Source organism: Cervus elaphus, chromosome 30, assembly GCF_910594005.1.
Source record: "Cervus elaphus chromosome 30, mCerEla1.1, whole genome shotgun sequence".
Lineage (NCBI taxonomy): Eukaryota > Metazoa > Chordata > Mammalia > Artiodactyla > Cervidae > Cervus > Cervus elaphus.
This window is the reverse complement of record NC_057844.1, coordinates 72724988-72738308: the sequence shown is the minus strand read 5'-3', so window position 1 is coordinate 72738308 and position 13321 is coordinate 72724988. Positions and strand designations below refer to the sequence as shown.

General features: G+C 39.6%; 1 protein-coding gene across 2 annotated transcripts in view; it reads left to right on the top strand.

The window, feature by feature from the left end:
• The window catches only part of UGGT2 (UDP-glucose glycoprotein glucosyltransferase 2), a 137453-nt gene that overhangs the window by 27249 nt on the left and 96883 nt on the right, over positions 1–13321 (top strand). For both annotated transcript variants that reach the window (XM_043892451.1, XM_043892452.1), the window contains 2 exons: positions 7235–7307; positions 11085–11185. In XM_043892451.1, coding sequence (XP_043748386.1) covers positions 7235–7307; positions 11085–11185 — 174 coding nt within the window. The remainder of the gene's footprint in view (positions 1–7234; positions 7308–11084; positions 11186–13321) is intronic.

The window sequence follows — 13321 nt, the reverse complement described above, 5'->3', positions numbered from 1 at the left end:
CCCTTAATCCTCTCATCTCCAAAAGAGAATAATCCATCTGTTCTCCACAGTACTTTCTGATTGAACTTCCAGTGTTCAATCAGAACTTCTGACTTTGTGATTCTACCAGTTGAAAACCCTTAGTTACCTAAGTAACCAAGTAACCCTAGTGGTTTCTTGTAACCGCCTCATAAGTTAAAGTCCTGTAGCACAATGGAGCTTTCCACAGCTGGTCTCTTTCTGCCTTCTCACTTTCTCTCAGACCTCTGATTTGTACCCTGTGGTCCTGTAACACTGCACTACGATACAGAACAATTTTCTGTTTCCTGGATGGGTCCATGTATTGCTCTGTGCCAAGCCTTTATGACCTCTGGAGTATTTCATCCCTTAACATATGCTGTTCCTCTGCCTGAAACACTCTTTCCACCTCTTGTCTGAGGTCTACTCATCTTTTAAGGTTTGTATGTCTCAGTCAGTACCTCTGAGTTGGCTGCCTATGTTCCTGCTGTCAGAGGAGGCTTTTTGCATTTTCTGTATTCCATATATTTTGTGCTTCCTTTTGGAAAAGTTTTAAATAGTCTGTTAAAGCTGTCTATTTGTCTCTCTCATTTTCAACCCAGTAAGGTTTGTGTCTTTTGCATCTCTCCTCCTGGTGTCTATCTGGCAGGCAGTGGGCATTATAGAAAGCAGTCAGTAAATGTTTACCTGATTAAAGCATTCCAGGGTTTTTAGCTGTAGTCTTAGAAATCCAGACTCTCAGACAAGTAAGAAAGGAGAAGTGTACTTACGCACTCTGATGGCGCATAGCCCCTTGCTATAAAAGGTCCAGATTCTTAGAACCTGAAGTACCCTCAAACACGCCCTTACCACACTGTATACTATAAAAATTTGGTAAGTAAAGGAGAGGGGAAGGGAAATGAATATAAAATATATCTTTATCCTTTGAGGCCATGAGTTTTGGTGTCTCTCGAAAGGTTTCTTGATTATGTCTGAAGGTGTCAGAAATATGTGAGAACTCCTGTATATTTTAGGGTTTAGATTTCTTGCTGGTATAAGAGGTAAGCCCAGGGTTTCTTGCAGACTTCTTGGTTTATCAGTTCAGTCTGGTTCAGTTGCTCATTAGAGACTGACTCTTTGCGACCCCATGGACTGAAGCACACCAGGCTTTTCTGTCTATCACCAGCTCCTGGAGTTTACTCAAACTCATGTCCATTGAGTCGGTGATGCTATCCAACCATCTTATCCTCTGTCATCCCTTTCTCATCCTGCCTTAAATCTTTCTCAGCATCAGGGTCTTTTCCAATGAGTGAGTTCTTCACATCAGGCGGCCAAAGTATTGGAGTTTCAGCATCAGTCCTTCCAGTGAATATTCAGGACTGATTTCCTTTAGGATGGACTGGCTGGATCTCTTGCTGTCCAAGGGACTCTCAAGAGTCTTCTCCAACACCACAGTTCAAAAGCATCAATTCTTTAGTGCTCAGCTTTCTTTATAGTCCAACTCTTATATCCATACATGACTACTGGAAAAACCATAGCTTTGACTAGATGGACCTTTGTTGGCAAAGTAATGTCTCTGCTTTTTAATATGCTGTCTAGGTTGGTCATAACTTCTCTTCCAAGGAGCAAGCATCTTTTAATTTCATGGCTGCAGTCACCATCTGCAGTGATTTTGGAGTCCAAGAAAATAAAGTCAGTCACTTTACACTGTATCCCAAACTATTTGCCATGAAGTGATGGGACCAGACCATGATCTTAGTTTTCTGAATGTTGAGCTTTAAGCCAACTTTTTCACTCTCCTCTTTCACTTTCATCAAGAGGCTCTTTAGTTCTTCTCTTTCTGCCATAGGGTGGTGTCATCTGCATATCAGAGGTTATTGATATTTCTCCGGGAAATCTTGATTCCAGCTTGTGCTTCATCCAGTCCAGATTTCTCATGATGTGCTCTGCATATAAGTTATATAAGCAAGGTGACAATATACAGCCTTTACATACTCCTTTTCCTATTTGGAACCAGTCTGTTGTTCCATGTCCAGTTCTAACTGTTGCTTCCTGACCTGCATACAGGTTTCTCAGGAGGCAAGTCAAATGATATGGTGTTCCCATCTCTTTAAGAATTTTTCAGAGATTTTTCTGATCCACACAGTCAAAGCCTTTGGAATAGTCAATAAAGCAGAAGTAGATGTTTTTCTGGAACTCTCTTGCTTTTTCGATGATCCAGCAGATGTTGGGAATTTGATCTCTGGTTCCTCTGCCTTTTCTAAAATCAGCTTGAATATATGGAAGTTGGCGGTTCACATACTGTTGAAGCTTGGCTTGGAGAATTTTGAGCATTAATTTACGAGCATGTGAGATGAGTGCAATTGTGCGGTAGTTAGAGCATTCTTTGGCATTGCCTTTCTTTGGATTGGGATGAAAACTGACCTTCCTGTGGCCACTGCTGAGTTTTCCAAATTTGCTGGCATGTTGAGTGCAGCACTTTAACAACTTCATGTTTTAGGATTTGAAATAGCTCAACTGGAATTCCACCACCTCCACTAGCTTTGTTTGTAATGATGCTTTCTAAGGCCCACTTGACTTCGCATTCCAGGATGTGGCTCTAGGTGAGTGATCACACCATTGTGTTTATTTGGGTCGTGAAGATTTTTGTTCTTCTTCTTACCACCTCCTCTTAATATCTTCTGCTTCTGTTAGGTTCATACCATTTCTATCCTCTACTGTGCCTATCTTTGCATGAAATGTTCCCTTGGTATCTCTAGTTTTCTTGAGGAGATCTCTAGACTCTCCCATTCTGTTGTTCTCTATTTTTTTGCATTGATCGCTAAGGAAGGCTTTCTTATCTCTCCTTGCTAGTCGTTGGAACTCTGCATTGAAATGGATATATCTTTTCTTTTCTCTTTGCCTTTTGCTCCTCTTCTTTTTACAGGTATTTGTAAGGCCTCCTCAGACAGCCATTTTGCCTTTAGACATTTCTTTTTCCTGGGGATCATCCTGATCACTGCCTCCTGACAGCGTCACAAACATCCATCCATAGTTCTTCAGGCTCTCTGTCTATCAGATCTAGTCCCTTGAATCTATTTGTCATTTCCACTGTATGATAGTAAGGGATTTGATTTAGGTCATATCTGAATGGTCTAGTGGTTTTCTCTGCTTTCTTCAATTTAAGTCTGAATTTGGCAATAAGGAGTTCATGGTCAATGCCATAGTCAGCTCCTGTTCTTGTTTTTGCTGACTGTAAAGAACTTCTTCATCTTTGGTTACAAAGAATATAATTGATCTGATTTTGGTATTGACCATCTGGTGATGTCCATGTGTAGAGTCTTCTCTTGTGTTTTTGGAAGAGGATGTTTGCTGTGACTGGTGCATTCTCTTGGCAAAACCCTATTAGCCTTTGCCCTGCTTCTTTCTGTACCCCAAGGCCAAATTTGCCTGTTACTCCAGGTGTTTCTTGACTTTCTGCTTTTGCATTCCAGTCTGCTATAATGAAAAGGACATCTTTTTTGGTTGTTAGTTCTAGAAGGTCTTGTAGGTCTTCATAGAATCGTTCAGCTTCAGCTTCTTCAGCATTACTGGTCAGAGCATCAGTTCAGTTCAGTTCAGTCACTCAGCCATGTTCGAGTCTTTGCAGCCCCATGGACCACAGCACACCAGGTCTCTCTGTCCATCACCAAATCCCGGAGTCCACCCAAACCTATGTCCATCGAGTCGGTGATGCCATCGAACCATCTCATTCTCTGTTGTCCCCTTCTCCTCCCACCTTCAATCTTTCCCAGTATCAGGGTTTTTTCAAATGAGTCAGTTCTTCGCATCAGGTGGCCAAAGTATTGGAGTTTCAGCTTCAGTTTCAGTCCTTCCAATGAACACTCAGGACTGATCTCCTTTAGGGTGGACTGGTTGGATCTCCTTGCAGTCCAAGGGACTCTCAAGAGTCTTATCCAACACCACAGTTCAAAAGCATCAATTTTTCGGTGCTCCGCTTTCTTCACAGTCCATCTCACATCCATACATGACCACTGGAAAAACCATAGCTTTGACTAGATGGACCTTTGTTGGCAAAGTAATGTCTCTGCTTTTTAATATGCTGTCTAGGTTGGTCATAACTTTCCTTCCAAGGAGTACACATCTTTTAATTTCATGGCTGCAGTCACCATCTGCAGTGATTTTAGAATCCCCCCAAAATGAAATCTGCCGCTGTTTCCACTGTTTCCCGTCTGTTTGCTGTGAGGTGATTAGACCAGAAGCCATGATCTTAGTTTTCTGAATGTTGAGCTTTAAGCCAACTTTTTCACTCTCCTCTTTCACTTTCATCAAGAGGCTTTTTAGTTCTTCTTCACCTTCTGCTTTAAGGGTGGTGTCATCTGCATAGACTTGGATTACTGTGATATTGAATGGCTTGCCTTGGAAATGAACAGAGATCATTGTGTCATTTTTGAGACTGCATCCAAGTACTGCATTTTGAACTCTTTTGTTGACTATGATGGCTACTCAATTTCTTCTAAGGCATTCTTGCCCACAGTAGTAGATATAATGGTCATCTGAGTTGTTAGGAAGAGGTGCCTAGAATACACCAAAGAATTATACAAAAAAGATCTTCATGACCCAGATAATCACGATGGTGTGATCACTCACCTAGAGCCAGACATCCTGGAATGTGAAGTCAAGTGGGCCTTAGGAAGCATCACTATGAACAAAGCTAGTGGAGGTGGTGGAGGTGATGGAATTCCAGTTGAGCTATTTCAAATCCTGAAAGATGATGCTGTGAAAGTGCTGCACTCAGTATGGCAGCAAATTTGGAAAACTCAGCAGTGGCCACAGGACTGGAAAAGGTCAGTTTACATTCCAGTCCCAAAGAAGGGCAATGGCAGAGAATGCTCAAACTACCGCACAATTGCACTCATCTCACACGCTAGTAAAGTGATGCTTAAAATTCTCCAAGCCAAGCTTCAGCATTACATGAACGGTGAACTTCCAGATGTTCAAGCTGGTTTTAGAAAAGGCAGAGGAACCAGAGATCAAATTGCTAACATCTGCTGAATCATTGAAAAAGCAAGAGTTCCAGAAAAACATCTGTTTCTGCTTTACTGACTATGCCAAAGCCTTTGACTGTGTGGGTCACAATAAACTGTGGAAAATTCTGAAAGAGATGGGAATACCAGACCACCTGACCTGGCTCTTGAGAAATCTGTATGCAGGTCAGGAAGCAGCAGTTAGAACTGGACATGGAACAACAGACTGGTTCCAAATAGGAAAAGGTGTACGTCAAGGCTGTATATTGTCACCCTGCTTACTTAACTTACATGCAGAGTACATCATGAGAAATGCTGGGCTGGATGAAGCACAAGCTGGAATCAAGATTTCCCAGAGAAATATCAATAACCTCAGATATGCAGACGACACCACCCTTAAGGCAGACAGTGAAGAACTAAAGAGCCTCTTGATGAAAGTGAAAGAGGAGAGTGAAAAAGTTGGCTTAAAGCTCAACATTCAGAAAACTAAGATCATGGCATCCAGTCCCATCACTTCATGGCAAATAGATGGGGAAACCATGGAAACAGTGGCTGACTGTATTTTTCTGGGCTCCAGAATCACTGCAGATGGTGGTTTCAGCCTTGGAGTTAAAGACACTTACTCCTTGGAAGGAAAGTTATGCCCAACCTAGACAGCATATTAAATGTAATGTTGACATTAAATGTAATGTTGACATTACTTTGTCAACAAAGGTCTGTCTAGTCAAGGCTATAGTTTTTGAAGTAGTCATGTATGCATGTGAGAGTTGGACTATAAAGAAAGCTAAGCACTGAATAATTGATGCTTTTGAATTGTTGTTGGAGAAGACTCTTGAGAGTCCCTTGGACTGCAGGGAGATCATCCTGAGTGTTCATTGGAAGGACTGATGTTGAAGTTGAAACTCCAAAACTTGGGCCACCTGATGTGAAGAGCTGACTCATTTGAAAAGAACCTGATGCTGGAAAAGATTGAGGGCAGGAGGAGAAGGGGACAACAGAGGATAAGATGGTTGGATGGCATCACCGACTCAATGGACATAGGTTTAGGTGGACTCCGGGGGTTGGTGATGGACAGGGAGGCCTGGTGTGCTGTGGTCCATGGGTTCGCAAAGAGTCAGAGACGACTGAGCGACTGGACTGAACTCAGTTAAATTCACCTATTCCAGTCCATTTTAGTTTGCTGATTCTTTAAATGTCAATGTTCATTCTTGCCATCTCCTGTTTGACCATTTCCAATTTGTCTTGGTTCATGAAACTATCATTACAGGTTCCTATGCAGTATTGCTCTTTACAGCATCAGACTTTATTTCCATCACCAGACGCATTCACAACTGGGTGTTGTTTTTGCCTTGGCTCCGTCTCTTCATTCTTTCTGAAGTTATTTCTCCACTGTTCTCCAGTAGCTTATTGGGCACCTACTGACCTGGGGAGTTCATCTTTCAGTGTCCTATCTTTTTGCCTTTTCATACTGTTCATGAGGTTCTCAAGGCAAGAATACTGAAGTGATTTGCCATTCCCTTCTCCAGTGGACCACGTTTTGTCAGAACTCTCCGCCATGACCTCTCCGTCTCAGGTGGCCCTAAATGGCATGGCTCATAATTTCCTTGAGTTAGGCAAGGCTGTGGTCCATGTGATCAGATTGGTTAGTTTTCTGTGCCTGTGGTTTTCAGTCTGTCTGCTGTCTGATGGAGAAGGGTAAGAGGCTTATGGAAGCTTCCTGATGGGAGAGACTGACTGAGGGGGAAATTGGGTCTTGTTCTGATGGGCTGGGCCATGTTCAGTAAATCTTTAATCCAATTTTCTGTTGATGGGTGGGGCTGTGTTCCCTCCTTGTTATGTACCTGTGGCCAAACTATGGTGAAGGCAGTGAAGATAATGGTGACCTCCTTCAAAAGGTCCCATGCGTGCACTGCTACACTCAGTGCCCCCAGCCCTGCAGCGGGCCACCACCCACCCACACCTCTGCCAGAGACTTGGACACTTTTGGGCAAGTCTGGATCAGTCTCTTGGTTTATCACTCCAGTATAAAATAGAGCTTGACTACAAAATGATCTATAGAGCATATAGCTGGTTGTAAAGTATTTAGTAGTCAAGCTTGTTTACTAAGAGAGCACACTCTTGTATCATTAGACTGATCCATGAAAGAAAAGCAAGGTAAAAAAATGGAATTTGATTTTGAGTTCTAATTTTTTATCACATATTCCTCTTCCAGTCTGAAATATGTTCATTTTGTTTTTGTTTCCAAAATACAGCTGTGACTAATACTACTGCAGAAGATGTTACTGAAACAAATGAAGTTCAAGGATTTCTCTTTGGGAAATTAAAGTAAGTCTGAATAGAAGTGAAACTATTATTATACTATTAAGCTTGTTTTTAAAGGAATAGATTCAATATGTTGTGTTGGCATATGTTTCACATTCTAAAAATATACATACTACTGTTTTTATTACAAAAGTAACACAGAGTTAATGGAAAAAAGCTCAAAATTGAAAAATAATCATTAATTCCACAGGATAATGAGTACGATTAGAGATAATGGAAATTTAAAATTCCAGAGTTATCTCTGGCCAAAAATAAAACAAAAATTTGTAGAATCTTTTGTGATGGGTTACAAAACTCATAGTTACTATTGGGTTTTTAGCATAAAAAAATCAGCACTTTTATGTCTTAAAAGAGAAAATATTTATTTCCCTAAATTTCTGTCCCAAGATTGCCATATTAAATACCTTTTAACTTCTGGTCTTCATTTTATATACACATATAAGTAACCTTTCCAAAAGTAAACTTGTCCCGCTTTGTTTTTTCCGCATCTCTGATTGAAGACCAGGAATAGGATGGTGAGTGCTCTCTGATTGTTAATAGATGGGAATTTTAGTTTTATGTGTGGTTTTTCTTATTAACAAGATGGGCAAGTTTGTGATTGCATTATAAAGGCAAAATTAATTAAAAAAAGAGAACCATTTTTTAAAATATCTTTAGTTCTTTACTTAACATTACAAATATGTATAAAGGACACTTACGTCAGTTCTGTGAGGACATAATTGTACAGAGCAAGGGGAACATTTTCGGACACTATATTGCTTTATACAGATGACTGAGTTACATTTCTGTAGTTTGCTGGACAAATTGTATGCTTGTAACCTGTTAATGCTTCTTGTAAAATGGATTTAAGTAAGGTTTTTATTTAGTAGATAACATTTTTATTCCATTTCCAGCTATGTCTCACATTGTAGAATCCATACTTTCTTAAGCATAACTATTTATGGGAATAAGTTGCTTGTATTCCAAAAAGCCTTTGGAACCCTGGAATATTAGTTTTTTTGGAGAGGAAGTACCCAGGTTTTACATAATTGACTTAAGCAAAAAGCTTTTGCTTTGAGGTATTGTATGAATAATGTCTTTTTGCCTGGATTATATACATAATTTTACCAGTGAAAATTATCATTAAGCTTATGATTAAACATGAAAAGCAACACAACAGCTCTTACAAACTTAATATTACTCTGTAACAAAATATTGTGAAAGGAGTGGTTAATTCATAGTGAACCTCTTTTCAAAGAAGTTCGATTGCTTTTTCACTATAAGAGCAGTCTTGATTAGTTTTCAAAATGTAATCCCACATTGGAAGAAAATTTCAACATAGGACATTGCAGTGCATGTATTATTGTTAACTATGAGATTAATCCATTTATGTATGTACTGTATATTTAGTTTTCCTCTCACTTTAAAATACTCATTTCTCCTTACTGTTGAAAATACAAAATTTATTTATAAATTGTGCCAATAGCTAGATAAACTTTTTTAAAAAGAATTCTCTCCAGTAATAGGAAATGGTACTATGTGTTGAGTTCATGAGAGATTGGAGAATAAGATGATAATTTTTATTATATATATGGTAAAATGCCATTAATTCTGCATTATTATTTGTCAGTCTTTAAGAATACCTCATTTCAGTTCAGTTGCTCTGTCATGTCCAACTCTTTGTGACCCCATGAACCGCAGCATGCCAGGCCTCCCTGTCCATCATCAACTCCCGGGGTCCACCCAAACCCATGTCCATTGAGTCAGTGATGCCATCCAACCATTTCATCGTTTGTTATCCCCTTGTCCCCATGCCTTCAATCTTTCCCAGCATCATGGTCTTTTCAAAAGAGTCAGTTCTTTGCAGCAGGTGGTCAGTGTATTGGAGTTTCAGCTTCAACATCAGTCCTTCCAGTGAATATTCAGGACTGATTTCCTTTAGGATGGACTGGCTGGATCTCTTGCTGTCCAAGGGACTCTCAAGAGTCTTCTTCAACACCACAGTTCAAAAGCGTCAATTCTTCAGTGCTCAGCTTTCTTCACAGTCCAACTCTCACATCCATGCATGACTACTGGAAAAACCACAGCTTTGACTAGACAGGCATTTGTTGGCAAAGTAATGTCTCTGCTTTTTAATATGCTATTTAGGTTGGTCATAACTTTCCTTCCAAGGAGTAAGCATCTTTTAATTTCATGGCTGTAGTCACCATCTGCAGTGATTTTAGAGCCCCAAAAAATAAAGTCTGCCACTGTTTCCACTGTTTCCCCATCTATTTGCCATGAAGTGATAGAATCAGATGCCATGATCTTAGTTTTCTTAATGTTGAGTTTTAAGCCAACTTTTTCACTCTCCTCTTTCACTTTCATCAAGGGGCTCTTTAGTTCTTCTTTGCTTTCTGCCATAAGGGTGGTGTCATCTGCATATCTGAGGTTGTTGACATTTCTCCCAGCAGTCTTGATTCTAGTCTTGTGCTTCATCCAACCCAGCATTTCACATGATGTACTCTGCATATAAGTTAAATAATCAGGGTTAAAATATATAGCCTTGACATACTTCTTTCCTGATTTGGAACCAGTCTGTTGTTCCATGTCCATTTCTAACTGTTGCTTCTCGAACTGAATACAGATTTCTCAGGATACAGGTCAGGTGGTCTGGTATTCCCATCTCTTTAAGAATTTTCCACAGTTTGTTGTGATCCACAGAGTCAAAGGCTTTGGCATGGTCAATTAAACAGTAGATGTTTTTCTGGAACTCTCTTGATTTGTCCATGATCCAACGAATCATCATAATCAGTGAATTGTAAGAATATGTAAGATACGTTTAATTGGGCAAAATTATCTTATATAAGTTTTCTTTATAAGTTTCAAAGATGGAGCTTTTCAGAAATAAGCTAAAATTTTATGGGAAGCTTTGATATCTTTCTTTATAAAATAGTTTTTGTTTTTAATTATGAAAGCAAGACTTGAACAATTTATAAAATGTTAAAGGAAAAGTGTATAACATAAAAACTAATAATTCTGTCCTCACCCTTGGATCCCTTATAGGTAATGTTAACAAATGACAGTATATATCTCCATATTTTGTTTTGTTTTATACATTGAAAAAAAGAAGACATGCATGTCTCCCTCCATATTTTTAAATTCTGTCACTATCAGTTCAGTTCAGTTGCTCATTCGTGACTGACTGACTGCGACCCCATGAATCGCAGCACGCCAGGCTTCCCTGTCCATCACCAACTCCCGGAGTTTACTCAAACTCATGTTCATTGTCGGTGATGCCATCCAGCCATCTCATCCTCTGTCGTCCGCTTCTCTTCCTGCCCCCAATCCCTCCCAGCATCAGGGTCTTTTCCAGTGAGTCAACTCTTTGCATGAGGTGGCCAAAGTATTGGAGTTTCAGCTTCAACATCAGTCCTCCCAATGAATACCCAGGACTGATCTCCTTTCGGTTGGACTGGTTGGATCTCCTTGCAGTCCAAGGGACTCTCAAGAGTCTTATCCAACACCACAATTCAAAAGCATCAATTCTTCGGCGCTCAGCTTTCTTCACAGTCCAACTCTCACATCCATACATGACCACTGGAGAAACCATAGCCTTGACTAGATGGACCTTTGTTGGCAAAGTAATGTCTCTGCTTTTTAATATGCTATCTAGCACTATAGCTGTATCATTATTATTATCTTGAACCATTAGTTTGTGTCTTAAGTATTAGGAAGAGATAATTTCAAAAATATACTGCTTGTATAACAGTAGTTTATAATACATGACGATAATTAACATTACTTAATATTCTAATACAGAGAAAGATATTCAGATCTTAGAGATAATCTGACAACATTCCAAAAATACCTGATTGAGAGTAATAAAGAAATGATGCCTTTGAAAGTCTGGGAACTACAAGGTATGGTATTTCAGTCGATGTTAAAATAGCATATTGGTAACTGATCTCTGTTTTATTAAATAGGCTTTTATATAACATGATGTAAATTATTTCTTAGGCAATAATAATTACCAATTATGTGACTAATATGCATTACTTTTTGTGGCCATAAAATTTAATTGAAATGTTATTCATCAAATAAGTTATATTTTATCTCTGGAAGATTTAAAATTATATAATGTGCAGTTATCTGATATTACCTAATCATTTTTAAAGTATATATGAGTTATCTTGTATGTTCATCGCAGGTATTAAACTATGTTTCAGGGTATCTACAGCACTGGTTAAAATTCCTGATTAGTAAGTTAAGAGAAATCAGAACTAAATCTTAGTTTTCTTCTCTTTAAAATTTTGATTGTTAGAGACCATTACATGTTTCATTATGACCTCAAAATAGCTTCTGTACTGACATCCTATAAGCAGGTATTTTGAGACCAAAATTTAGTTTGGATTAAACTGTAATTCCTTTTCAGTTTGTAAATTTCTATTTTATTTATAATTTCTAGTGGGTCATAGGGATGTCCTTTTTCTGTGGAACCCATAACTTTTATCACATATCATCAACTGCTTTTAATACAACAGCCACTTGAAATATACTTGATGAATTATACAGTTCACCATTTAACGAGTAGAATTAAGTGTAGTATATTTTTAGAGATTTTTAACTGTCACCATACTCAGTGTTAGGGCTTCCCTGGTAGCCCAGTGATAAAGGACCCACCTGCAATGCAGGAGGTGCAGGAGCTGCGGGTTCGATCCCTGAGCTGGGAAGATCCCCTGGAGAAGGGCATGGCAACCCACTTTAGTACTCTTGCCTGGAGAATCCCACAGACAGAGGAGTCTGGAAGGCTACAGTCCGTATGGTCACACAGGGTCGGACATGACTGAAGCAACTTAGCGCAGCACACACAATCAGTTTTCTTTTTATCACCCCCAGAAGAAACCAAGTTAGCCATATGCAGCCACTCTCCGTGACCTGTCCAGCTCTTCCAGCTGTAGACAGGCAACAGTCTGCGTTCTTCTCCAAAATGTTCTCCACCATGCCCTCCTTCAGGGGATCTTCCCAACCCAGGGATTGAACCCATGTCTCCCATATTGTAGGTGGATTCTTTAATGTCTGAGCCACCACCGACAGCAACAATGTGCATGCTTAGTCGTGTCTGACTCTTTGCAGCCCCATGGACGTGACTAGGCATGCACGCTGTTGGTGGTGGTGGTGGCGGCGGCTCAGACGGTAAAGAATCCACCTGCAATACGAGAGACCCGGGTTCAGTCCCTGGGTTGGGAAGATCCCCTGAAGGAGGGCATAGTGGAGAAGAAAGTAGACTGCTGCTTGCCACCAGGGAACCCAAAATGTTCTCCAAGGGACCCATAATTTAGAAAAGTGTAAGTGATAGAGTGCTTTTAAAGACTGGTAAACAGAGAACATGCATAGTTAGCTTAGTTTTAATTAACCTTCGTAATGTCTGTGTAAGGTATGTTTGAATAGACTAGAAATAGGAAGTCTAGTTAAGACATCATTGAATTAGTATAGTGAGATACAGAGCCTGTGCTGTGGTAGAGGCATAGATGGGCAGGCTGAATTTAGCAAATATTCAGGAGATTAAAAGACTCAAAGATGACTTTAAAATTTCTAGCTTGAAGCCTCTGTAGAGAGAATATAAAACAGGCTTGGGGTTGAATACAGGGCTCAGAAATAATGAGACTGGTGTTTAAAAAATGGACTTAAAGTAATTGTGACATATCCAGATGACTAGTTACAGTGGTGGGGTGAATATAAAGTCCTTCTACTGAAAGGAGAAGATTTTAAAAGTGGAAAATGTTAGCATAGAGGTTTTTTAAAGGTGAAGGTGCTAACTCAAAGTGCAGAGTAACCAAATTAGTGCACAAGGGAGAGTCTGTTTGTTCACTTATGTGGGACAAGTAGACACAGTGGAATGATGATGATGAGAGATGGAAGAGCACGTCACAGAAGCCAAGGAAATAGATTGAGGAAAAGGGAAGTGATCAAGACCTTTTCTTTTCCTTTTTTGATTGATTTTACAAGTATTTATTGAAAATCAGTAATGTCCCTACAACCATGGTTTTATAATTTTT